Genomic DNA, 27512 nt, shown 5'->3' on the forward strand with positions numbered 1-27512 from the left:
TGAGCCTGCACGCCTAGTGCCTGTGCTCTGCCACTAGAAAAGTCATCTCGACGAGAAAAGTCACCTCATCTCCAGCGTACTGCAAAGAAGAGGAGCCCCCCACTCGCTGCAACGAGTGAAAGCCCGTGCAAAGCCGTGAAGATCCAGTGCAGCCACAAAAAATAAAATAAATAAATAAAAACAGAAGGAAACACATTCAAGGGGAAGGCGAAAAGCCAGGCCCGGATGGAGGTGAGAGGGAGGTGGCAGGTGGGTTGGAAGAGTCAGCGGGGGACCAGTGGTGCAGCATGAGTGTCAGGGAGCTGTCACACCTGTGCCCATGGCAGCCTGATGGGAACCTCACACCTGTGTTCAGGGCAGCCTGATGGGAACCTCACACCTGTGTCCAGGGCAGCCTGATGGGAACCTCATGCGATTTCATCCAACTCTCTTCTGACTCTGCCTCCACATTTCGGATTTGAAATATACACCCTTAGAATATTTCAGAAGCCTACAGAGCTCTCAGAGGTCTAGGAGGTTTAATTTCAAAGTGACTGCTCACCCTTCTTTTCCGAAATTCATCCTTCACAGAAAGAGTGGATGCAAATGATGCTCTCTCATCCTTTTAATTTCAAAAAACAAGTCTTCTTGGAGACAACAGAAACCAATCCAGCTAATCAAGAAACCAAAGCAAAATATTAAGCAATTCAACATTGCACCTACGTATAAATGATACCGTAAGTGTGCAATTTGGGGTCCTCTTCTTCGATAGAAAACCTGAACCATTGTTCCTGGGGTCCCTGCCGCTTTGCTTTCTTCTCCAGATCCCAGTATAGTTCAATGCTGTGATGAGTCACTTTGCCCACAACAGGCGGATGAGGCTTTGAGGATGATGCGATTTCTAGAAAAGAAAAACGATACAGTATTTCAGGGCTCTTTTCCCATAAGGACAAGAGAGACTGGCTGAGTGCGTTATAGCTGCTCAAAGATCAGCTGTGTTTTCCTCTACATCAGGCATACTGTAGGTATGTCTCCCTATGGTTTGAAGAACCTTGGAAAACCGTTAAGTGAGAGAAAATTCAGCTGATGCAGTGAGCTGCCACGTTCATCAACGAGGCGACTGCATCTTACCCATCGACCTCACACTTCATCCACGGACCTTTCCAAAAGGTTGGTTAACTTATGGAACAAATTAGGATGTTCTCTGAGCTGACGAAACACAGTTTGCCGCTACCATCCTTCATGAATTGGCTGGTGAGCAAAGTCAGTAGACAAATGAAAGCACTGGTCCAAATATTTGTAACACAGAGGACAAAGGGTTGATACCGATTCTATATAAACAGCTCTTACAAACTAACCAAGGGGAAAACCAAAAGGGTAATAATAACCACCAGGCAAAAGATGAGCAGTAGACAAGACAGTAAAGATAACCAACAGTTTCCAAGAAGATATTTATATTGCCTAGTAGCCATTGAAATGGATAACAACATCAGGCACTTAAAAAGAACTTCAGAACTATTAAAAGTGACCATGAGGGGAAAGGACACTTATACGTCGGTTGGGGTGGGATGGTGTGTGGAGTATGAATCCTAGCCTTTTTAGAAAGCAATAAGACAGCATCTATTAAAATTAGAAATACACACACCCTCCTCTGCCACCATGCCAGTCTTGGTAGACTCTCCCTCAGAAATCTGAGCACATCAGGACATATATATAGTATGAGGACATTAACTGCTACAGCTTTTAGCCAATTACAGTGAAAAAAAGGAGATGACCCATTAACAACAGAATAGTCAAATAAACGATGGTGTGTCCATAGCATGGAATATTACATGGCCTTTAAAAATACATTTGTTCCGCACTAGATGCCTTGAAAGTATTTCCAGAAGGTATTGTTGAGGCAGAAGTCAAGATGTCGAGAAAAAGAGGATATTTCATTTCTGTAAAAGATGACAAGGGGCACAGCACACAGCAAGCTGTTCCATACCCAGTTGTTCTGTTTCATGTTACTTTCGTCTCCCCTGCTGGATTTTTAGGTCCTTAGGGCTGGGCCCTTGACTCACACTTCCTTTAAAACCTTTCCCTGTCCCTCAGAGTCTTTCAGGCCTCAAAACCTACCATTGTTATCAAGAGAAAACTCTAACTCGAAAAGATCCATGTGCCCCAATGTTCACAGCCACATTATTCACAACAGCCAAGACATGGAAGGAATCTAAGTGCTCATCAGCAGAGGAGTGGATAAAGAAGACATGGTACGTAGACACGATGGAACATTACCAAGTCGTAAAAAAGAATGAAACCATGCCATTTACAGCAAAGTGGAGGGACCTAGACGTTATCATATTAGGCAAAGAAAATTAGACAAAGACAACTATCATATGACATCACTTCCAAGTGGAATCTAATATCTGATACAAGTAAGCTTGTTTACAATACAGAAAGAGACCCACAGAAATAGGAAGCAAACCTTTACCTACCCAAGGTGATAGGAAGAGAAGAGATGAATTGGGACTTTGGGAATTAACATCTACACACTCTTATGATTATACAATGGAAGTGACAAATAGATTCAAGAGATTACATCTGATAGACAGAGTGCCTGCAGAAATGTGGATTGCTGGTTCACAACACCGTATAGGAGGTGGTTATCAAAACCATCCCCTAGAGAAAGAAATGCAAAAAGGCAAAATGGTTGTCTGAGGAGGCCTTACAAATAGCTGAGAAAAGAAGAGAAGCAAAAGGCAAAGGAGAAAAGGAAGGATATACCTATTTGAATGCAGAGTTCAAAAGAAGAGCAAGGAGAGATAAGAAAGCCTTCTTAAGTGTGTGTGTTAATCACTTAGTCGTGTCCAATTCTTTGTGACCCCATGGACGGTAGCCCACCAGGCTCCTCTGTCCGTGGGATTCTCCAGGCAAGAATACTGGAGTGGATTGCCATTTCCTTCTCCAAGGGATCTTCCCGACCCAGGGATTGAACCCAGGTCTCCTGCACTGCAGGCAGATTCTTTATCATCTGTGCTATAGGGAAGTCCCTTCTTCAGTGAAGAATGCAAAGAAACAGAGGAAAACAATAGAATGGAAAAGACTAGAGATCTCTTCAAGAACATTAGAGATACCAAGGGAACATTTCATGCAAAGATGGGCACAATAAAGGACAGAAACAGTATCAATCTAACAGAAGCAGAAGATATTAAGAAGAATACACAGAAGAACTAAACAAAAAAGATCTTCATGACCCAGATAACCACGATGGTGTGATCACTCACCTAGAGCCAGACTTCGTGGAGTATGAAGTCAAGTGGGCCTTAGGAAGCCATCACTATGAACAAAGCTAGTAGAGGTGACTGAATTCCAGCTGAGCTATTTCAAATCCTAAAAGATGATGCTGTTAAAGCACTGCACTCAATATGCCAGCAAATTTGGAAAACTCAGCAGTGGCTGGAAAAAACAGGACTGGAAAAGCTCAGTTTTCATTCCAGTCCCAAAGAAGGGCAATGCAAAAGAATGTAAAAACTACCACACAATTACACTCATCTCACACGCTAACAAAGTAATGGTCAAAATCCTTCAAGCTAGGCTTCAATAGCATGTGAACTGAGAACTTCCAGATATACAAGCTGGATTTAGAAAAGGCAGAGGAACCAGAGATCAAATTGCCAACATCCATTGGCTCATATAAAAAGCAAGAGAATTTCAGAAAAACATATACTACTGCTTCACTGACTATGCTAAAGCCTTTGACTGTGTAGATCACAACCAACTGTGGGCAATTCTTCAAGAGATGGGAATACCAGACAACCTTACCTGCCTCCTGCGAAACCTGTATGCAGATCAAGAAACAACAGTTAGAACTGGACCTGGAACAACAGACTGGTTCCAAATCGGAAAAGGAATACGTCAAGACTATATATTGTCCCCTTTCTTATTTAACTTATATGCAGAGTACATCATGAGAAATGCTGGGCTGGATGAATCACAAGCTGGAATCAAGATTGCCAGAAGAAATATCAATGACCTCAGATATGCAGATGACACCAGCCTTATGGCAGAAAGCAAAGAGGAATTAAACAACCTCTTGATGAAAGTGAAAGAAGAGAGTGAAAAAGCTGGCCTAAAACTCAACATTCAAAAAACTAAGATCATGGCATAAGGTTCCATCACTTCATGGCAAATAGATGGGGGAACAATGGAAACAGTGACAGACTTTTATTTTCTTGGGCTCCAAAATCACCGTGGATGGTGACTGCACCATGAAACTAAAAGACATTTGCCCCTGGGAAGAAAAGCAATGATAAACCTAGACAGCATATTAAAAAGCAGAGACATGAATTTTCCAGAAAGGTCTGTATAGTCAAAGCTATGATTTTTTCCAGTAGTCATGTACGGATGTGAGGGTTAGACAATAAAAAATGCTGAGCGCCAAAGAATTGATGCTTTCAAACTGTGGTGTTGGAGAAGACTCTTGAGAGTCCCTTGGACAGCAAAGAGATCAAACCAGTCAATCCTAAAGGAAATCAACTCTGAATATTCATTGGAAGGACTGATGCTGATGCTGAAGCTCCACTAATTTGGCCACCTGATGTGAAGAGCCAACTCATTGGAAAAGACCCTGATGCTGGGAAAGATTGAAGGCAGGAGGAGAAGGGGGCAACAGAGGATGCGATGGTGGGATAGCATCACAGACTCAATGGACATGAGTTTGGGAAAACTCTAGGAGATGGTGAAGGACAGAGAAGCCTGGCATGCTGCAGTCCATGGGGTCTCAAAGACTTGGACACGACTGAACGACTGAACAACAAATGTATAACTGAACCACTTTGCTGTACATTTGCAACTAAGGCAACATTGTAAATTAACTACACTCTAATTTTTTTAATGTCATTGATTCCCCAATATTTATTATCCATAAAGAAAGGATCTTTTGCTTCCCCTTCAGCCAATATCTCAAGTAGCTGACCCACCACATATGGGACCCCGGGGCCTCCTGCAGTGTATCCCCATACCAACCGCCTTCTCCCAGCAAGACAAGGCTGCCCTGATCCTGCTTTGCCAGGAGGATGGACAGCCAATTTCCTTTACATTTAGATCCCAGAGATCTAGCAGGCAGTCTGCAAGCTCATTCTTTAAAATGTTTTCTTCCTAGTATTTATTGAACGCATTGCTTGATGGAATTAGAGAAAGCTGGGTTTGAATACCGGCTCTGAATCAGAGATGAAAACAGTGCTTGGTGACAATATATAGGAAGCATCTAAATAAACTATGGGATATTCCAGACCAATGGTATCCTAAGTCGCGTCCAACTCTTGTGACCCCATGGACTGTAGCCCGCCAGGCTCCTCTGTCCATGGGATTCTCCATGCAAGAATAGTGGAGTGGGTTGCCATTTCCTTCTCCGGGGGAATTTTCCCGACCCAGGGATCGAAACCAGGTCTCCTGCATCGCAGGCGGACTCTACACACTGATCTACAAGGGAAGCCCACACAGCAGCTAAAAGGAAGTAGTTTTCCATGCAATGCAAATCTCAAATGAGTGTGTAAAAACACAGGTTCAGAGGATACACTGCATTGTATGTATGTATCTTTTTAAAACGTACAACACTATATATAAACTATACAACTATAACTATAGTTTATAAATATAGAGATACAGTGAAAGTTGGAAAACACTGACAAATGTACATCGCCAGGAGAGAGTGCTCTTAAAAAGAGCCAGGGAAAGGATGAGGTAAGCTGGGGCAGGAGGGTGACTCACCACTGCGTTTGTAAGGTTTCATGTCATTAAGAATTTAAGGCATATATGGCAAAACATTAACCTTTGAAACCTAGGTGGCCCACTGGGGCATATTATGATTTTCAATAATTTTGGTGTATTTGAAATATCTATTTTTAAGAAATAACTATACAAATAAATGATATACATTACTTTTGTGGAGCTATTGGTTTTCTTAGCAAAACGTATTTCAGTGTTTTAAATATTAATTCAAACACATGGGGAGAGGAACTAATGATCACATACCACATGTCGGGGACACAGGTCTTTCAACATGAGTCATTTCATTCAATTTCTGCAACTCTGACTGCAGAACAGCATGGTGCTTTTCATTGTGACATTGTTAACTGAACAACTCTTTTCTTTGTCAGAGCCTCCTAAAACTATTCAGAGGCTCCTTAAACCTTTCAGAGACCAGGATGGGCAGACTGTTATGAATTACCCTCCCAATAAGTAGAAGCTGAGTACAGTTTCAGTTCCAGAGACATCCAGCTTAAAAAATTGGGATTAACATATACATGCTACTATATATAAAACAGATAACCAATAAGGACCTACTGTATACCACAGGATTGTCTCAGCTCCATATTCTGTAATAACTGTTAAGGGAAGACAATCTGTAGAATATATATGCGTGTGTGTGTGTGTGTAACAATCACAGTGCTTTATACCTGAAATGAACACAATATTGTAAATCAACTAATTTCAATATTTTTTTTAAAGACAAGAAAAAAGTCAATGATCCCATTGGAAATCAAGAAAGGTAAATTCTTGGGACTTCTCTGGTGGTCCGGTGGTTAAGAATCCACCTTCCCAAGCAGGGGATGCAGGTTCTACCCCTGGTCAGGGAACTAAGATCCCACACACCGTGGGGCAACTCAGCCCTCGCAGAACTAGAGAAGCCTGCTCACTGCAACAAAGACTGAGTACAGACAAAATAAAAAAATTAAAAAAAAAGGTAAGAAAATCTAAATGAATGCCCAGTTTCAAAAGGGGCAATTCAAATGGTTCACAAACTTATATGAGAAACAAAAAGACAACATCCCCGGTTTTGCGTGTTTCTCACGCCTTGTTCTTTACCACTGATGGGCAAATAACCAGAGGCCTCTATCCATCAGCCTGGCATGGCCACGGATGCTCCACTGCCTCCCGACCCAGCAGTGTGCCCACTGCCAGCTGCAGGGACGAGACGGGGTCAGAACCCTCCCTGTTCATCATCACCCCCTCCAGCTCCAGTACCCTGGAAAAGGTGTGGTGTGTAGAAAGTTGATTTATTGTTACTTTCTAAAGAAGTGATTCCAGTTTCTCAACTCCACAACCTCTCCCAGGTTCAGCACTCGTGAATGAAGACTGCGTGGAGGCACAGCCATTATAGCAGCCCACCTGACCGAGCCCAAGACAAGACGTGACTCACTGGGAACCGCAAAAGTTAGTGCACTAACCTGCATGATGCTCTCCATCTTCTTTACTGTGAAGCACGACTTAACAAGATCCACATCTCCAGCCACACAAGGGCTGCTTCTGGCAGAAAACCATGAATGCCAGAAGGACCCAGATGGCTTCCCAAGTGGTAAAGAATCTGCCTGCCAATGCAGGGGGCTCAGGTTTGATCCCTGGTCAGGGACACGACTGAGAAACTAAACAACAACAATAAAAAAATCTCAGACGCAGAGAGGGTTAATTTGCCCAGGGTCACAAAGTGCTAACTGGCAGAATCATGATGAAAACACAGCCCACCTGGCTTTTCAAAATTGTATTAAATTGTCTCTTAGGAACAGAGGGGCTTCCCTGATAGCTCACTTGGGAAAGAATCTGCCTGCAATGCAGGAGACCCCGTTTCAATTTCTGGGTTGGGAAGATCCACTGGAGAAGGGATATGCTACCCACTCCCAGTACTCTTGGGCTTCCCTGGTGGTTCAGCCGGTAAAGAATCTGCCTGCAATGCGGGAGACCTGGGTTCGATCCCTGGGTTGGGAAGATCCCCTGGAGAAGGGAAAGGCTACCCACTCCAGAATTCTGGCCAGGAGAATTCCATGGACTATATAGTCTATGGGGTTGCGAAGAGTCAGACACGATTGAGCGACTTTTACTTTTTAACTTTAGGAACAGAGACGTGATATGCAGACCCTGGGGTAAAAAAAAATATACTGTTGGTTAGATCTCCAGGTTTCCTCCAGCCACTCATTTTAAATCAGGGTTAAATTGGGAACTCATTTGAACTCCAAGGACACTTTTAAATGAGCAAAAGGAAATAACAAGAGAAAGGGAGATAATGAACCAGGTCATTATTTGAGTGAGTGAAGGCTGGGGATGTGACACCGGAGAAGGAAGGGAGGGGGGCTCCCTCCCAGCCCTGGGTCAGGAAGGCTGTTCATTGGCAGGAACTTGGTCCGTAAAGAGGAGGATTAGATAGTCTAGGAGGACCACAGGCAGAGGGGTTTGGTGATGTTCACCTTGACCCTGCAAAGTGGGTAGGAGACCAGCCAGGTGCCTCCTTATGTTTAGCATGAAACGCAGAGGAAAGGCTCTCAAATGTGAGTAAAATAATCAGTGAGACAACTTATAAATATCTGGGTTTTTGTACCAGAGCAAGGAATAGGCACCCTGTAGGGAAAGTATACTCAACTGAGTCTACTCCCAATACATGAACAGATTTCTTTATTCTTAAATCTTGTCATCCTCAGGATTCACAGTGAAGCTGGAATTGCAAGGGGAGGTAACTACCTCTAGGTCAATAGCTCTGACTCACTGTACCCTGAGATGAACCTACCAGCTGTCATAAGTAATAATACATCTTTCCCAAACTGACTACAGTCAACATTTTGGAAAACTCAAAAGCCCACCTTTTAGGTATTTATTTATTTAGCCAAGATGTTTATGTCCACATTTGCATTTATATTTATCTAAATAGAAACACTATTTGGGGAATTGTTTTCATAATTTTATAAAATACACATACAACACAGATACAAACACATAGGCATAGACACAATTTAGATGCTTTTTATACAGGAGTTTTAGACCTCTATTTTTCCTCATTATAAGTATCAGATCTTTTAAAATGTGCTTTTGTTTATTTAAGTCTGAAAACCAGTATCCAAATTTAGCCAATCACATAATCTTATGTCATAAACTCGGGCTTAAAGTTTAGCTTTTCTAAAGATTACTAACAAAAAGGAAAAAAAAAACTTTCAATTTTGCATCTTTCCTATAAAACAACTGGTAATTTCTTTCCATCATGGCAAATTTTTCTTACCTTAAAACTTTTCCAACAGAGAACAGACTGGTGCTTGCAAGAGGCCAGGTGGGGTGGTGGGGAATGAAAGTGGATTAAGGGGGTCAAAAGTTACAGACTTCCATCTACAAAATAATTAAGTCACGGGGATGTAACATATAGCATGGTGACTATAGTTAATATTGCATATTTGAAAGCTGGAGAGCCATAAAGTCCATCCTAAAGGAAATCAGTCCTGAATATTCATTGGAAGGACTGATGCTGAAGCTGAAGCTCCAGTACTTTGGCCACCTGAGGCGAAGAGCTGACTCGTTTGAAAAGACCCTGATGCTGGGAGGGACTGCGGGCAGGAGGAGAAGGGGACGACAGAGGATGAGGGTTGGATGGCATCACCGACTTGATGGACGTGAGTTTGAGCCAGGTCCAGGAGTTGGTGATGGACAGGGAGGCCTGTTGTGCTGCAGTCCATGGGGTTGCAGAGTCGGACACGCCTGAGCGACTGAACTGAACTGCAGGGTAGAGGTGGCGCTAGTGGTCAAGAGCCCGCCTGGCGATGCAGGAGACACAGCAGACCTGGGTTTGATCCCTGGATCAGGAAGATTCCCTGGAGGAGGAAATAGCAACCCACTCCAGTATTCTTGGGATTCCCTGGTGGCTCAGACGGTAAAGCCCGGGTTCAATCCCTGGGTCGGGAAAATCCCCTGGAGAAGGAAATGGCAACCCACTCCAGTATTCTTGCCTGGGAAATCCTATGGACAGACGAACCTGGTGGGCTACAGTCCATGGGGTCACAAAGAGTTGGACACGACTGAGCGACTTCATTTTCACTTCCAGTATTCTTGCCTAGAGAATCCCATGGACAGAGGAGCCTGGCGTGCTATGCCCACAGGGTCTGACCACAGAAAGTCAGACATGACTGAGCAACTAACACTTTCACTTTCAAGAGTAGATCTTAAAAATCACAAGAAAAGAAGGGGGGCGGAAATGCTTATAACTCTATATAATGATTCATGTTAACTAGACTTAACCTGGTGATCATTTTGCCGTGTATACAAATGTCAGATCATTATGTCGTACACCTGAAACATAACATTAGATGTCAATTATACTTTAACAATATAAAAATACAGATATATACCCAAACATTGTTCCCAAAAAAATGAGAAAGGAAAAGCAGCAAAAAACTATAAGGCTAATCTCAAAAGGATGATTATGTAAGAATTTATGTATGTCGTGTACTATAAAAGCTTTTTGTAAGAAACTTCTTATGCAAATCTGACAAATAAAACAATTTTATGCCCCTCTTGCCATTTGTCAAGTAATAAATAACATGAAATTGAAATAGAGAGGGCTTCATTCACTGTCACTGTTCAGTCCCTACGGTTAAGAAGATGGAATAAAATGTGGCTCTCTAGTACACGCCAGAAATCCATTTTAAAAAACTATCATTTACAAGTCATACATTTAAATACAGAAAAATATAAAGTTTAAATAAACCACTGTGTAATATTAGGCCTTGACATTTTAAAAAGTTTAAATACATGGGTTGTGATAATATAACAGAAATGTGCCAGCCCCCACAGGAGGAGTCTCAAGAGATGAGTGAATAAAACATTACTCAGCATATTAATGATAAGCAACTGACCGTATTTTAAGACACTATGGAGAGAATTTGTGATCATGATCTGTATTGGAATTACCAATTGTCATCAGCACCATGAAAAGCAGGGACTGAAAAAGAGAGAAAGCCAATCTGCGTACGTTCATCACATATACGGAATACCACAAAAACAGGGTGGCAGTTTCTCTGTCCTTCCAGAGACACCTGCAAATTTACGGAGGTCAAATTTCACTGACAAGGGACATCTGCAGCCTGGCCTCTGGTGGCAGGTGGCCCACGACGAAGGTGACAGCAGGTGGGGGGGTGCTATTAAAGAACAGTGGTAGCTGCCACCTCGGAGCAATTCATCATGGCTTGACCATGCGTTTATGGCAAGCATAAATCAGGAACATATTCCAAATCAGCAAGACACAGAGGTCATAATCATCCTTACACCTAGGGTTGTGAAAGTGTCAAAAAGCATGTTTGCTGTGGATACATATGAAAGAAGGGATTTTTCAGTCAAATATCACGATACCAAACAGTGATGACAGCTCCTCCATTCACTGGGGAGGGAGGTGGGGCGGGGGGGGGGGCGTCAGGAGGGGGGACACATGTCCACCCATGGCCGATTCATGGCCATGTATGGCAGAAACCACCACAATATTGTAAAGCAATTGGCCTCCAATTAAAATAAATACATAATTTTTAAGTGAAATATGATAGTTTCAGTGAGTTTAACGCCAAACCATTATATATGGCTTTCATACAATGAATCCTATCAAATCCTCACAGATAAAAGGACCAAGGACAGAGGCAGATAATTTTTTTGCAAATGATACCCAGCAGGAACCACAATTAAGAAAATGCTCGGGCTTCCCTGGGGGCTCAGTGGTAAAGAATCCGCCTTCCAATACAGGAGACACAGGTTCCATCCCTGGTCCAGGAGGATCCCACACGCTGTGAGGCAAGTAGGCCCACGTGCCACAACTACTGTGCCCCCGTGCCGGGATTACTGAGGCCCGCGTAGCCTGGAGCCCGAGATCCAGAGGAAGAGAAGCCTCTGCAATGAGAAGCCTGAGCCTCACAACCACAGTAGCCCCCACTCGCCAGCTAGAGAAAGCCTGCACACAGCATGAAGACCCAGTGCAGCCAAAAATAAATAAAATTAAAAACAAAATGCTCGCAGTTTCTGCTTGACTTTAAAAGTGGGGGGAATAACTGTGAGATGCAATTTTATTGATAAAATTGGGTGACAAACATGTAATGATAATACCTTATGCTGTTTGAGACTGTGATAAAATTGGCTTACTTGTGGATAGCACCATACAATCTTTTACTAAAGCAATTCGGCCATATTCAAAACAACGATCGTAAAAATATCCCACCTGGTGACCCCACTCCAAGAAACATATCTGAAGAAAATAACTAAAAGCAAAAAAAATAATAAATTTAAAAGTGACAAAAAAATGTTCGTATTATGTGCACTTTCACTTTCTATTATTAAAACATTTCAAACACATAAAAGAATTGAAAGTGTAGTATAGTGAGCCCCTTGTGCCTGACACCCAGCTTCATCAGTTATCAGCATCATTATGGTCAACCTTATTTCATCTAGGCTTCCACCTATTAATACCTCTATCCCTCCCCCTAAGATCTGGATTATTTAATAGCTAATTTTTTTATTGAAGCATACTTAATTTACAATGCTGCATTGGTTTCAGGCACACAGCAAAGTGATACAGTTATTATATATATCCCAGGTGGCACCAGTGGTAAAGAATCCACCTGCCAATGCGGGAGACATAAGAGATGCGGGTTCAATCCCTAGATCAAGAATATCCCCTGGAGGAGGGCATGACAACCCACTTCAGTATTCTTGCCTAGAGAGGCCCATGAACGGAGAAGCTTGGAAGGCTGGGGTCCATAGCGTCAAAAAGAATCAGACGTGACCGAAGCAACTGAGCACGCGTGCACATATACATATATACACAGGTTTATCTACGTATTCTTCTCCAGATTCTTTTCCATTATAGATTAAAAGATCCTGAATATAGTTCCCCAAACTATACAGTGGGACCTTGCTGTTTATCTGTTTTTATATATAGTAGTGTGTATCAGTTATTTCCAAATTAAATAAATAAGAAATAAATGTCAGTTTTCACTACAGTCCCAAAGAAAGGCAATGCCAAAGAATGTTCAAACTACCGCACAATTGCACTCATTTCAAATGTTAGCAAGGTAATGCTCAAAATCCTTCAAGCTAGGCTTCCACAATATGTGAACTGAGAACTTCCAGATGTACAAGCTGGATTTAGAAAAGGCAGAGGAACCAGAGATCAAACTGCCAACATCCCTTGGATCATAGAAAAAGCAAGAGAATTCCAGAAAAACATCTACTTCTGCTTCATTGACTACGCTAAAGCCTTTGACTGTGTGGCTCACAACAAACTGTGGAAAATTCTTTAAGAAATGGGAATACCAGACCACCTACCTGCCTCCTGCAAAACCTGTATGCAGGTCAAGAAGCAACAGTTAGAATCGGACATGGAACAATGGACTAATTCCAAATTGGGAAAGGAGTATGTCAAGGCTGTATATTGTCACCCTGCTTATTTAACTTATATGCAGAGTACATCATGAGAAACGCTGGGCTGGAAGAAGCACAAGCTGGAATCAAGATTGCCGGGAGAAATATCAATAACCTCAGATATGCAAATGACACCACCCTAATGGCAGAAACTGAAGAGGAACCAAAGAGCCTGATGGAGGTGAAAGAGGAGAGTGAAAAAGCTGGCTTAAAACTTAACATTGAAAAAACTAAGGTAATGGCATCCGGTCTCATCACTTTATGGCAAATAGATGGGGAAACAATGGAAACAGTGACAGACTATTTTTTGGGCTCCAAAGTCACTGCACACAGTGACTGCAGCCATGAAATTAAAAGACACTTGCTCCTTGGAAGAAAAGTTATGACAAACATAAACAGCATTTTAAAAAGCAGAGACATTACTTTGCCAACAAAGGTCTGTATAGTCAAAGCTATGGTTTTTCCAGTGGTCACGTACAGATATGAGAGGCATGTAAAGAAGGCTGAGTGCTGAAGAACTGATGCTTTTCAACTGAGGTGCTGGAAAAGACTCTTGAGAGTCCCTTGGACAGTAAGGAAATCAAACCAGTCAATCCTAAAGGAAACAAACCCTGAATATTCACTGGAAGGACTGATGCTGAAGCTGACGCTTCAGTGCTTTGGCCACCTGGTGCAAAGAGCCAACTCATTAGAAAAGACCCTGATGCTGGGAAGGATTGCAGGCAGGAGGAGAAGGGGATGACGGAGGACAGGATGGTTGGGTGGCATCACTGACTCGACAGACATGAGTTTGAGCAAGCTCTGGGAGATGGTGAAGGACAGGGAAGCCTGGTGTGCTGCAGTCCACGGGGTCACAAAGAGTCGTACATGACTGAGCGACTGAACAGCAGCAACAAAATATTCTAATTCACCCCTCCTTCCTTTTCCATTTGGTAACTGTAAGTTTGTTTTATAAATAAGTTCATTTGTATCATTTTTTAGGTTATGCATCTAAGTAACATCATACAGTATTTGTCATTCTCTGTCTGACTCAGTAGGATCATCTCTGGGTCCATCCATTTGTATCATTTTTTTAGATTACGCATCTAAGTGACATCATACAGTATTTGTCATTCTCTTTGTGACTTAGTAGGATAACCTCTGGGTCCATTCATGTTGCTGCAAATGGCATTCTTTCATTCTTTTTCCTGGCTGAGCGGTATTCCATTGTGCGTACGTACCACATCTTCCTTATCCGTTCCTCTGTTGATGGACATTTAGGTTGCTTTCATGCCTTGGCTATTGTGCATATTGCTGTTTAATCGCTAAATTTTAATGAGCTTTCACTTTGTATCAGACTGTTCTAAGCAACTTTCCTATATTTTATCATTTAATCTTCATAGCAACCTGTGGAGCTACTTGAATTTCCCCATTTTAGAGATGCACCATAGACACTCAATGGTCATATGACTTTCCAGGGAGGGCACACCATATGCAACAGAACAAGAATTTGAACCCAGGAAATGTGACTCCAGAACCAGGCCCTCAAACCCTCTGTATGCAATGGACTACCTGCCTATGTTTAAATACAGAGATGCATAAGTTACATAAACACCAAGAGAATCACTTTAGCATCACTGATAATGAAAACTGAATACAAATGGCCAAGAGTATAGAATTTGTTACATACACCGTAGTACATCATTTAAATGCAAGAGTATCTAGCCACTAAAAAGACACATGGAGAAATATACACTAATGTAAGTGTGTTTGATATGCTGGGGGAGGAATACAAATCTGCATAGACTCTGATTATAATCACAAAATCTACAGATTCACATGAACAGAAGAACTGAAAAAGAATTTAGAAAAATGAAAGGCAATTAGAGTGGTAGAAGTATGGCTGATTTTGGGTGTAGATTTTAATGTCATAATAGCATTGAATAAGAAAAATGGAATAGCGCACTTTCACTTATCTTTATGAAAACAAAATTCAGCTAAGATAAAACTACCAGTCTTAATTCTTCCTCCCTGAGCTTGTTTGTCTATAATAGAAACAAGTCTGTAAAAATGAACCAAGAATAAGTCAGTGTGGGTGCTTCATAGCGTGAGACAGACTAATTACTGTCTGGTTCAATTTATTGACCATTTTGGTGTCAAGCAGATATTCCACATCACATTTATTTCCAAGGAATAAGTTTACATCTGTTCATTCAGCACATTGGTGGGACACCGACCCTGTGTCCCAAGGACACAAGTACCATCAGGGCGGGGGTGGGGGGTGGCTCCAAGGGCCCAGCAGGACGTTGGGACGGGACAGTGCTGAAGGGACAGTAATCACGGTGCATCTGCTTAGCTTGTATTTTTAAGTGAGATAGTCGATTTACAACGTTGTGTTAGTTTCTGGTGTACAAAGCGATTCCGTTTCATGTATATATATATATATTTTCTTTTTCACATTCTTTTCCATTATAGTTTATTACAAGTTTTTGAATAATCATTGCCTGTGTTGACGCTGGGAAAGATTGAAGGCAAGAGGAGAAGGGGACGGCAGAGGATGGGATGGTTAGATAGCATCACCGTCTTCATGGACATGAATCTGAGCAAACTCCAGGAGGTAGTGGAGGACAGCGGAGTCTGGCATGCTGCAATCCATGGGGTCTAAAAGAGTTGGACACAACTTGGCAACTGAACAAGTGCTATACAGTAAGCCCTTAATGTTTATCTACTTTATATATAGCAGTGTGTATCTGCTAATCTCACACTACTAATGTAGCTCCACCACAACCCTGGCCATTCCCTTTGGTAACCAAAGTTTGTTTTCCATATGTGTTTCTATTTCATAAATAAGTTCATTTGCATCATATTTTAGATTAACATATAAGTAATATCATACAATATTTGTCTTTCTCATTCGGGCTTACTCCACTTCGTATGACAATTTCTAGGTCCACCCCATGCTGCTGCAAATGGCATTATTCATTCTTTTGATGACAGTAATATTCCACTGTGTACGTATACCACATCTTCTTTACCCATTCATCTGTTCATGGATATATAGACTGCTTCTATGTCACAGATCTTGTAAATTATGCTGCTATGAACATACATGGTCATGTATCTTTTCAAATTCGTTTTCTCCAGATACATGCATAGGAGTGGGACTGCTGGATCACATGGTAGCTATTTTTAGCTTAGGGAATGTCCATACTGTTTTCCACAGTGGCTGCACCAATTTACATGTCCACCAGGAGAGTAGAAGTGTTCCCCTTTCTCCACACCCTCTCCAGCAATTATTACTTGTAGGCTTTTTGATGATGGGCATTCTGACTGGTGTGAGATGATGCCTCATTGTAATTTTGACTTGCATTTCTAACAATTAACTGCGTGGAACATCTTTTCATGTATCTCTTTGCCAACTGTACATCTTCTATTTAGGTTCTCTATCCATTTTTTTATTTGGGTTGTTTATTTTTGCAGATTATATACATTCTTAAGAAAACACCACCACAAACGGATCTGACCAAGCCACTCATCCCAAGCGGAATCCCAGTGCAGCACACACCACCTCAATGATCAGACCTTTGCAATTCAATCAAACTCACAAAAACTGGAATCTGCCAGTGGCAGAAAAGAGAAACAAGGGCAACACTCCTAAAGGGCCAGTGGAAGCACAAGCTGAGACATCTATTCAGAGAAGAGCTCGGCCAAGAGAAGTCAAGTCCAGGAAATGGGATCTTCACTCCCAGCCACAGCCCCTGAGGCACAATGTCCACAGCAGCTCTGCAGTGGGGAAAGATTGAAACCCACCGAAATGGCTGGCAGAAGAGGGTTGGACGAATTATGAACAATCATGAAGTGGAGTACTGTACAGCAGTCAAGACGAAAGTTACAATTAAATGCGTGCGTGTGTGCTCGGTCACTCAGTCATGCCTGACTTTTCGTGACCCATGGACTGTAGCCTGCCAGGCTCCTCTGTCCACGAGATTCTCCAGGCAAGAATACTGGAGTAGGTTGCCATTTATTTCTCCAGGGGATCTTCTTGACCCAGGGATCCAACCCACATCTCCTGCACCGGCCGGCAGATTCTTTACCGCTACAATAAGCATATCTACATTAATAAATCAGAGTGGGGAGAGGTTGAATCACAAAAGCAAACTGTAAAATGGTATGTACAGAATGATAGAGTTTACATAAAGCTTGAGAAGACAAACTGTATCAAAAGGAGGAGGAAGAAAAAGTAATGGAATGGCAGAAAAATAATTTTATTGGTAACACTGTTTCTTAAGCTGAGTGGTGGCATGTGATTATTTTAGATATGTTAGGTCTGAATTATTTAATAAAAGAATAACAGAACAAGGTGCTGCATGCATGGGTGTACCATGCATGGGTTGCATTGGGTTGGCCAGAAATGTTTATCTTGTGCCTGTATATATCTTTGTCTCAATATTTATATCCTTACTGTCTTATTCATCTCCCAAGTAACTGGGTATCCAGGTAACCTACACTTTAGAACTACATTAAAATGTTATATAACTCCCAAGGTCCAGTTTCAAATTCAGAAATCCTTGGGAGTTATACGTCTTTGATATTTTCTACATTCCAATGACAACTTCAATCCAATTACAGACTAAGCTCCTTGAGGAGATAAACTGAGGTTCCCTTCACTTTCCACCCCCAACACTACTCAATTAATGTCTGGTTCAAGCTAATCCGACATTATTCAAGTATTCAAGGGATTCTGTATTGATCCTTAATATGTTGAGAATAATTTAAGCATTGAAGATAATGCCTTAACTCACAATATACAACTTACCATATTTTATGCCACAGCTGTCAATGCTTATCCATACTTCAACTGTACATTATTTACCAGTAAGTGTGAAAAATAGATAGAAACTTCCACTAGGAAAGAGAAGCCTCCAGTGCTTCTGTTTAGTGAGGACAAGTCATTGCGTTACCCATCTCCTAGTTCATGTGAGTCATCCCATAGGATGGGATACCTGGCTCTTGACTGTCAGTGCCTTCCATGCAGCCCTATACAAACTAACTCAGTCCAGCTCCTAACATAAATCAACTGTGTCATTATGAGCCCCTTATTCAGACAAATAAAATGGAATAAAGCATATCGACATGAAAATCTTTGAAATCCTATGGCTTTGTAGTGCATCGTGCAGTTTGAAAAGTGATGACATCAGGGGCTGTGGTCTTAAATTTCCCTCAACCACCACTTTCCTTCTGTTTCCTCTCCTGCCAATCTCCCTTTTTCTAACCACTCTCTGTTCTTTGGTCGTATCTTCGGTTGAATGTTACGGCGAGGTCGTCACCCTGCTCAGTATTACGAGTACGGGGGCACAAGACAGGTGGATCCAGTTCTCAGGTGGATCTCTGCTGAGTCTGGCCCTGCAGCAGATTCCAACGTATGACAAGAGACCCCAAAGCAATTCATATGACTGTGACCCTTGCTCCAAAGGAAAAGGACCAGGACACCAAGAGACATTTGAGCTCATGCCTCAGTGATGCAACCAGAAAGGACAATGAAGGAGATTACAGTAAGAAAAGGGGCTTATCATCCCACCTCTGTTGACAGAAACACGCGGCACAACCTTCTTGGAATGCCAATGCAAACCTAAAAATGAATGAGACAATTTTAAAAGGAACAGAGTGGCCCAACTGATATGAAGGCCTTCAGGGAAAAATTCAACCCTCATTATCAACATAGCTGATAAATAGGGATCTTTAGGAGTTGTAATTTATTAATGAAATCACTGCAATTTTCATTATACATCAATACATAATATTTGCCACATACTGTGCTCTTCCAAATGAGGCTCTTTTATAACTTATAACTATGTCGCTGGTTCTCCAACTGCAATGGTTTGCAATAACAAGGATAAACAGAAATGTTGGATGAACTTAACTTATAAAAACAAAATATTTTTTTTACCAGAAATGTCTCCAGATTGACTCATTCTAAACAGGTTACCAGGGTGCACACAGAAAAATAAATTGTACTTTTGCAGACAGTATAGAAAGAAACAGGGTCATAAATCAAGTACTAATTATAAATAATGGTCACTGTTCTTTGCATTTATCAGAATAATGTCCTGAATAAGAAATCCCCTGCTTCTGCTATAGGATTGCTTTCATATTCATTTGCTTCTTGCCTCTAACCATGTCTTAACAGCCAAGATTCATTGTCAGGTCCTTCGTTGTAAACAGTAAGTAAATCTGTTCAGCGAATAAAATTCAAAGGCAGCTAGTATGTTATAGTTCTCTTTCCAAAAAGTCTCTCCTCCGATGTCTAAGAAACAGTTTGAAAATAGATTTACTTCCCCTCTCTGCACTAGTTACAAATGTACAGCTTTGATCTCAGCTTGAACACAAATAAATCTTTTTAATCTTCCCGTCAGGTATTGCTTCGCTCTTCAACCTTTTCCAACTTCCTCCCTCAATCTCCTCCCCCTCTTCTCACACCTACCTACTGGCCCCTACCCTTCACTGCCTTTCCTAAACTTCCTAAAAATGTTTAGGAGATTTCTACTTGAAATTATCTTTAAACCACAAACTTTCGTAAGTAACATCGTATAGAAAAACCTAAATGAAATTTTTGGCCAACCCAATATATAAAGGTATATCTGTTTCAAAACCAAAATTACAAGATAACTCAACAAATGACAATTAGGCCACGGAAGACATTCAAGTATTAACTTCAACAATGAAGGTGATAAACACCATCCCGTAGGATGGGTTCTAAGAAGCATGCTACACTATCTCAAATGAGAAACAAAGAGTTATTCCTGCCTGTGCTGTGCTAGTTGCTCAGTCGTGTCCAACTCTTTGCAGCCCCATGGACTGTAACCCACCAGGCTCTTCTGTCCACGGGGTTTCTCCAGGCGAGAACACTGGAGTGGGTTGCCATGCCCTCCTCCAGGGGATCTTCCCAACCCAGGGATCGAACCCAGGTCTTCCACATTGCAGGCAGATTCTTTACTGTCTGAGCCACCAGGGAAGCCCATTCATTGGAAACTTTGAAAAACAATTCTCTCAATGAAGCACATTTTCCCCAAAATAGTGATAGCATTATTTTTTCTATTAATATAAAATACCTAGTCATCATTTTTCCTTAAAAAATAAAAGTCAAGCAATACAAAAATACTGAAACAGGAAATAAAATTCTCTCATAATCTCCTCCCCAGAGATGATCACCAGCAATAACTTGATGAAAAGTCAATGATTTCTTTGACAAACATGCAAAATTTTACAAAGATGGCATTATACTCAAGGTACTGTTTTGAAGTTTGCCTTTTTCATTTAACAGATTGAGATTCTTGCATATTAATACATGTAACTAATGCAATTTTTAAAGACAAACTTCTCTTTGTATTCTATCATTTATTACAGATGATATTTCAATAAAAAAAAATTTGTGCATTTAACTTTACATAGTGATGCAAGAATTTTTACAAGACAAATTGCTGGAAGTAAAACTGTTGAGTCTTTAAATGTATATATATTTAATTTTGGTACATACTGCAAAATTTCCTTTAAAAGGAGCCTATTTCAATGTACTAACGCTATGGGAGAGACTGATTTTCTCACATCAGGTAAGCAAGATTACCAACCCCTCAAAGCAGGTGTCATACGAAACATATTCACACACAGGTAAAGTCACTTTCACATTATTAATAGCATATTAATGAAAAATTGGAAATAGCCATCTCAACAAGAGAGCAAATAAATAGACTGAGCTTCATTTATATGACAATATTATATATAAAAATAAATATATTCTATTTATACCTGGAACCACTGTGCTTCTAACTTCAGCTCATATCCACTATATTACCTTATAAAATATGCAAAATAATCTAACGTGTTGTTTATATACACATGTGTAAGAAAATTCTTAAAACATTCATTCATCCAGTAAAATTCGACACTGTAAAGAACAGTATTGCATAGGAACCTGGAATGTTAGGTTCATGAATCAAGGTAAATTGAAAGTGGTCAAACAGGAGATGGCAAGAGTGAACATCAACATTTCAGGAATCAATGAATTAAAATGGACTGGAATGGGTGAATTTAATTCAGATGGCCATTATATGTACTACTGTGGGCAAGAATCCCTTACATAATTGGAGTAGCCATCATAGTCAACAAAAGAGTTCAAAAGGCAGTACTTGGATGCAATCTCAAAAATGACAGAATGATCTCTATTCATTCCCAAGGCAAACCATTCAATATCACAGTAATCCAAATCTATGCCCAAACCACTAATGCCAAAGAAGCTGAAGTTGAACAGTTCTATGAAGGCCTACAAGATCTTCTAGAACTAACACCAAAAAAAAAGAAAAAAAAAAAAAAAAGATGTCCTTTTCATCATAGGGGACTGGAATGCAAAAGTAGGAAGTCAAGAAACACCTGGAGTAACAGGCAAATTTGGCCCTGGAGTACAAAATGAAGCAGGGCAAAGGCTAACACAGCTTTGCCAAGAGAACACATTGGTCATAGCAAACCCCCTCTTCCAACAACACAAGAGACGACTCTACACATGGACATCACCAGATGGTCAATACCGAAATCAGATTGATTATATTCTTTGCAGCCGAAGATGAAGCTCTATACAGACAGAAAAAACAAGACCAGGAGTTGACTGTGGCTCAGATCATGAGCTCCTTATTGCCAAATTCGGACTTAAATTGAAGAAAGTAGGGAAAACCACTAGACCATTTAGGTATGACCTAAATCAAATCCCTTATGACTATACAGTAGAAGTGACTAGTAGATTGAAGGGATTAGATCTGATAGACAGAGTGCCTGAAGAACTATGGATGGAGGTTTGTGGCACTGTACAGGAGGCAGGGATCAAGACCATCCCATAGAAAAAGAAATGCATTCTTATCCATTCATCTGCTGATGGACATCTAGGTTGCTTCCATGTCCTGGCTATTATAAACAGGGCTGCGATGAACATTGGGGTACACGTGTCTCTTTCCCTTCTGGTTTCCTCAGTGTGTATGCCCAGCAGTGGGATTGCTGGATCATAAGGCAGTTCTATTTCCAGTTTTTTAAGGAATCTCCACACTGTTCTCCATAGTGGCTGTACTAGTTTGCATTCCCACCAACAGTGTAAGAGGGATGAATGGATAAGAAAGCTGTGGTACATATATACAATGGAGTATTACTCAGCCATTAAAAAGAATTCATTTGAATCAGTTCTAATGAGGTGGATGAAACTGGAGCCTATTATACAGAGTGAAGTAAGCCAGAAGGAAAAACACCAATACAGTATACTAATGCATATATATGGAATTTAGAAAGATGATAACAATAACCCTGTGTACGAGACAGCAAAAGAAACAGTGATGTATGGAACAGTCTTATGGACTCTGTGGGAGAGGGAGAGGGTGGGAAGATTTGGGAGAATGGCATTGAAACATGTAAAATATCATGTATGAAACGAGATGCCAGTCCAGGTTCAATGCACGATACTGGATGCTTGGGGCTAGTGCACTGGAACGACCTAGAGGGGTGGTATGGGGAGGGAGGAGGGAGGAGGGTTCAGGATGGGGAGCACATGTATACCTGTGATGGATTCATTTTGATATTTGCAAAACTAATACAATTATGTAAAGTTTAAAAATAAAATAAAATAAAAGAAACTACAAAAAAGAAAAAGAAATGCAAAAAGGCAAAATGGTTGCTAGAGGAGGCCTTACAAATAGCTCAGAAAAGAAAAGAAGCAAAAGGCAAAAGAGAAAAGAAAAGATACACCCATTTGAATCCAGAGTACCAAAGAATAGCTAGAAGAGGTAAGAATGCCTTCCTAAGTGAACAATGCAAAGAAACAGAGGAAAACAATAGAATGGGAAAGACTAGAGATCTCTTCAAGAAAATTAGAGATATCAAGGGAAGATTTCATGCAAAGATGGGCACAATAAAGGACAGAAATGGTATGGACCTAACAGAAGCAGAAGATATTAAGAAGAGGTGGCAAGCATACACAGAAGAACTGTACAAAAAAGATCTTCATGACCCAGATAACCACGATGGTGTGATCACTCACCTAGAGCCAGACATCTTGGGGTATGAAGTCAAGTAGGCCTTAGGAAGCATCACTACGAACAAAGCTAGTGGAGGTGATGGAATTCCAGTTGAGCTATTTCAAATCCTAAAAGATCAGTGTGTGAAAGTGCTGCACTCAATATGCCAGCAAATTTGGAAAACTCAGCAGTGGCTGGAAAAGGTCAGTTTTCATTCCAATCCCAAAGAAGGGCAATGCCACAGAATGTTCAAACTATCACACAATTGCATTCATTTCACATGCTAGCAAAATAATGCTCAAAATTCTCCATGATAGGCTTCAAAAGTATATGAACCAAGGACTTCCAGATGTTCAAACTGGTTTTAGAAAAGGCAGAGGACCCAGAGATCAAATTGCCAACATCCATTGGATTGTAGAAAAAGCAAGAAAATTCCAGAAAAAAATCTACTTCTGCTTCATTGACTACACTAAAGCCTTTGACTGTGTAGATCACAACAAACTGAGGAGAATTCTTCAAGAGATGGGAATACCAGACAACCTTACCTGCCTCCTGCAAAACCTGTATGCAGGTCAGAAGCAATAGTTAGAACTGGACATGGAACAACAGACTGGGTCCAAACTGGGAAAGGAATATGTCAAGGCTGTATATTGTCACCCTGCTTATTTAACTTACATGCAGAGTACATCATGAGAAATGCTGGACTGGATGAAGCACAAGCTGGAATCATGATTGCAAGGAGAAATACCAATAACCTCAGATATGCAGATGACACCTTTCTGCATTATGGCAGAAAGCAAAGAGGAACTAAAGAGTCTCTTGATGGCGGTGAAAGAGCAGAGTGAAAAAGCCAGCTTAAAACTCAACATTCAAAAAACGAAGATCATGGCATCTGGTCCTGTCACTTCATGGCAAATAATGGGGAAACAATGGAAGCAGTAACAGACTTTATATTCTTGGGCTCCAAAATCACTGCAGATGGTGACTGCAGCCATGAAATTAAAGGATGCCTGCCCCTTGGAAGAAAAGCTATGACAAACCTAGACAGCATAATAAAAAGCAGACAACATTACTTTGCTGACAAAAGTCTGTCTTGTCAAAGCTATGGTTTCTCCAGTAGGCACGTATGGATGTGAGAGCTGGACCATAAAGAAAGCTGAACACTGAAGAACTGATGCTTTTGAACTGTGGTGTTGGAGAAGACTCTTGAGAGTCCCTTGGACTGCAAGGAGATCAAACCAGTCCATCTTAAAGGAAATCAGTCTTGAATATTCATTGGAAGGACTGATGCTGAAGCTGAAGCTCCAATGCTTTGGCTACCTGATGTGAAGAGCTGGCTCATTTGAAAAGACCCTGATGCTGGGAAACATTGAAGGCAGGAGGACAAGGGAACAAAAGAGGATGAGATGGTTGGATGGCATCAGCGACTCAATGGACATGAGTTTGAGCAAGCTCCTGGAGATGGTGAAGGACAGGGAGGCCAGGCATGCTGCAGTCCATGGGGTCACAAAGAGTCAGAAGCAACTGAGAGACTGATCAACAACAACAAATATTTACTGAGAGCCTACTATGAATGATGAACTGATGCAATACTGGGGATTGAACAATAAATTAAAAAAAAAAATCTCCACCTCAAGGAGCTTGTGTTTTAATGGGTGGAGGGAAAAGATACAAAAAGTACACTGACTGTTAGGAGAAAATCTTTACCACCATAGTTACACAAAAAATTTCTTACACAGGACACAAAAAACATTAACCATAAAAGAAAGCAATTTGATAAGCTTAGCTTCAATAAAATGAAAAGTTCTGCTCTTTGTAAAATTACTGCTAGTAAAATTAAAAGGTAATACATAGGAAAGGGAAGTTGCTCAGTCGTGTCTGACTCTTTGCGACCCCATGGACTTTAGCCTACCAGGCTCCTCTGTCCATGGGATTTTCCAGGCAAGAGTACTGGAGTGGGTTGCCATTGTCTTCTCCAGTAGGTAATACATACAGTGGGAGAAAATATTGGCAATTCATATATCTAAAAAGACTTGTGTCCAGACAATAATTATTAATATGTCAATATATTACAACTCAATAAGAAGAAGACACAAAATTTAAAAACAAGGAGAAAACATGAAATAATAGTTCACAAAAGAAGATTTACAAATGGCTAGAAAGAACATGAAAAGATATTCAATATTACTAGTCATCAGGAAATGGAAATTGAAATGAGAAGACGACACCCAGAACACCTGAAATGAGAGAGACTAAGGACCCCCAGTGTCAAAAGAATGCGGAACAGCTGCAACCCGCACAGTCCTGGTGGAAATCCAGAACGGTGCCATCCCTTTCAGTAACTGTTGGGCAGCTTCTCAAAAGGGTAAATATAGACTTGCGCAATGAGCAAGCAAGTCCACCCCTAGGCATTTACCCAAAGCAAATGAGACATATGGCCACACATGAACATTCAGAGAAGCTTTACTCATAATCAATAAAACCTGGAAAATCCAAGTGCCGATCAGCATGTAAATGAACAGACTATAGAACATCCATGCAAGGAGATACCACTCAGCGATAAAAAAAGACTGATCAGCTAATCATCATAACCAGTGACTAGTTACCACTACAGATATGTGCTGTAACCTAGTGTGTGAATGCTCAGTCGTGTCCAACTCTTTGCAATCCCATGGACTGTAGCCCGCCAGGCTCCTCTGTCCATGGGATTTTCCACGCAAGAGTACTGGAGTGGGATGCCATTTCCTTCTCCAGGGGATCTTCCCGACCCAGGGATCGAACCTGGGTCTCCCACGTTGCAGGCAGATGCTTTACCATCTGAGCTACCATGGAAGCCCCACTGTAACCTAGATGGAGCTCAGAAACGTGATGCTGAATAAAATAAGCCAGACAACTGAGTTCATACAGACTGACTCCATTTACATGACGTTCTAGAAAAGGCAAGCATTGATGGTGACCGTCATCAGATCCTCAAGCTGTTACTGAAAGCAGCACAGGGACCTACGGGGAGTTGTTGGTGATAGACATGCCCTCTCTTGACCTCAGCAATGGTTACACTAATGAATCCATTTGGCAAAAGTCATCTAACTGCATACTTACACAGCGTTACATTTTATTAATATCACATGTAAGTCCCATCCCGATAAAGTTGATTTTTTACAAGATAAAATATACAGTACGTAAGATGACACTAAGTGTTAAGAAAGAAAATAATAAAGCAGAATGGAACGAGGGAGCGTGGGGTTGGTTGCAGTTTTACACTGGGGTGGCAGGGGATGGTCCCTCTGAGGATGTGACACTTGTGAGCAAGCAGCTGATAGGACAGCACACAAGTCATGCCAAAGTCGGAGGAAGGCACCGCATGCAGCCGGCATGGCCAGTGCAAAGGCTCTGAGGCAAGAGCAGGCCCAGCATGGTCCCTGCACTGCACGGAGCCCAGGAAGCATCCACAGGAGGAGGTGAGTGAGAGAAGGCATGAGAAGAGGCAGGGGAGGGTGTTACCTGGGGCCTTTGAGTCTCTGTAAAAATGTTTGACTTCCCTGGTGGCTCAGACAGTAAAGTGTCTGCCTACAATGAGGGAGACCCAGGTTCCATCCCTGAGTTGGGAAGATCCCCTGGAGAAGGAAATGGCAACCCACTCCAGTATTCTTGCCTGGAAAATCCCATGGACAGAGAATCCTTGTAGGCTACAGTCCATGGGGTCGCAAAGAGTTGGACATGACTGAGCGACTTTACTTTCTTCTACATGAGATAGAAAGCAATTCAAAGGTTGTAAGGACAAGAGTGATCTGATTTAGGGTTTAACAGGATCCCTCCAGCTACCATATTGGAAACAGACCGAAGTGGGTAAGGATGGGAGCAAGGAGACCATCAAGGAGGCCACTGCGGCAACTCAGGTGGAAGGTCGGGGCGGTCAGTTAGGGCCAGGGAGGCAGTGAGATCGGTCATGGAATGGGATGAGATTCAGACATCAAAGACTATCTTCTAAAGGGCCCTCCACGCCACAACAATTAGACCTGGGATGGGACGTGTCCTATGAGACACTGTTGGTCTCATCAAAGGTAGAATGACCTAGAGACAGCCCACTTCTCAGCTGCCTCCCCACTCCATGGAAAGTTTTAAAATATGAGCAGGATTTGCATCAATCAGCAACCAGAGGGAAGAGAAATCAGTGCCTCCGTGTACCGAAGGCAGGACAGGCACACCCCCTTCACCTTTCTACTGCACTTGGATTTATTATAAATTCTGGGCTCCCCAGGTGGCGTTAGTGGTGAAGAACCTGCCTACCAATGTAGGAGATGTCAGAGATGAGGG

At 41.5% G+C, this 27512-nt stretch overlaps 1 protein-coding gene across 2 annotated transcripts in view; it reads right to left on the reverse strand.

Annotated features, from left to right (window-relative positions):
- The window catches only part of FANK1 (fibronectin type III and ankyrin repeat domains 1), a 110530-nt gene that overhangs the window by 23917 nt on the left and 59101 nt on the right, over positions 1 to 27512 (reverse strand). The window contains exon 2 of one of the 2 annotated variants that reach the window (XM_070363569.1): positions 716 to 880. In XM_070363569.1, the coding sequence (XP_070219670.1) occupies positions 716 to 765 (50 nt within the window). In that variant the 5' untranslated portion in view covers positions 766 to 880. Of the gene's footprint in view, positions 1 to 702; positions 881 to 27512 lie in introns of both variants that reach the window. The other variant, XM_070363568.1, reaches the window with a different exon arrangement.

This window comes from Bos mutus, chromosome 26, assembly GCF_027580195.1.
Source record: "Bos mutus isolate GX-2022 chromosome 26, NWIPB_WYAK_1.1, whole genome shotgun sequence".
Lineage (NCBI taxonomy): Eukaryota > Metazoa > Chordata > Mammalia > Artiodactyla > Bovidae > Bos > Bos mutus.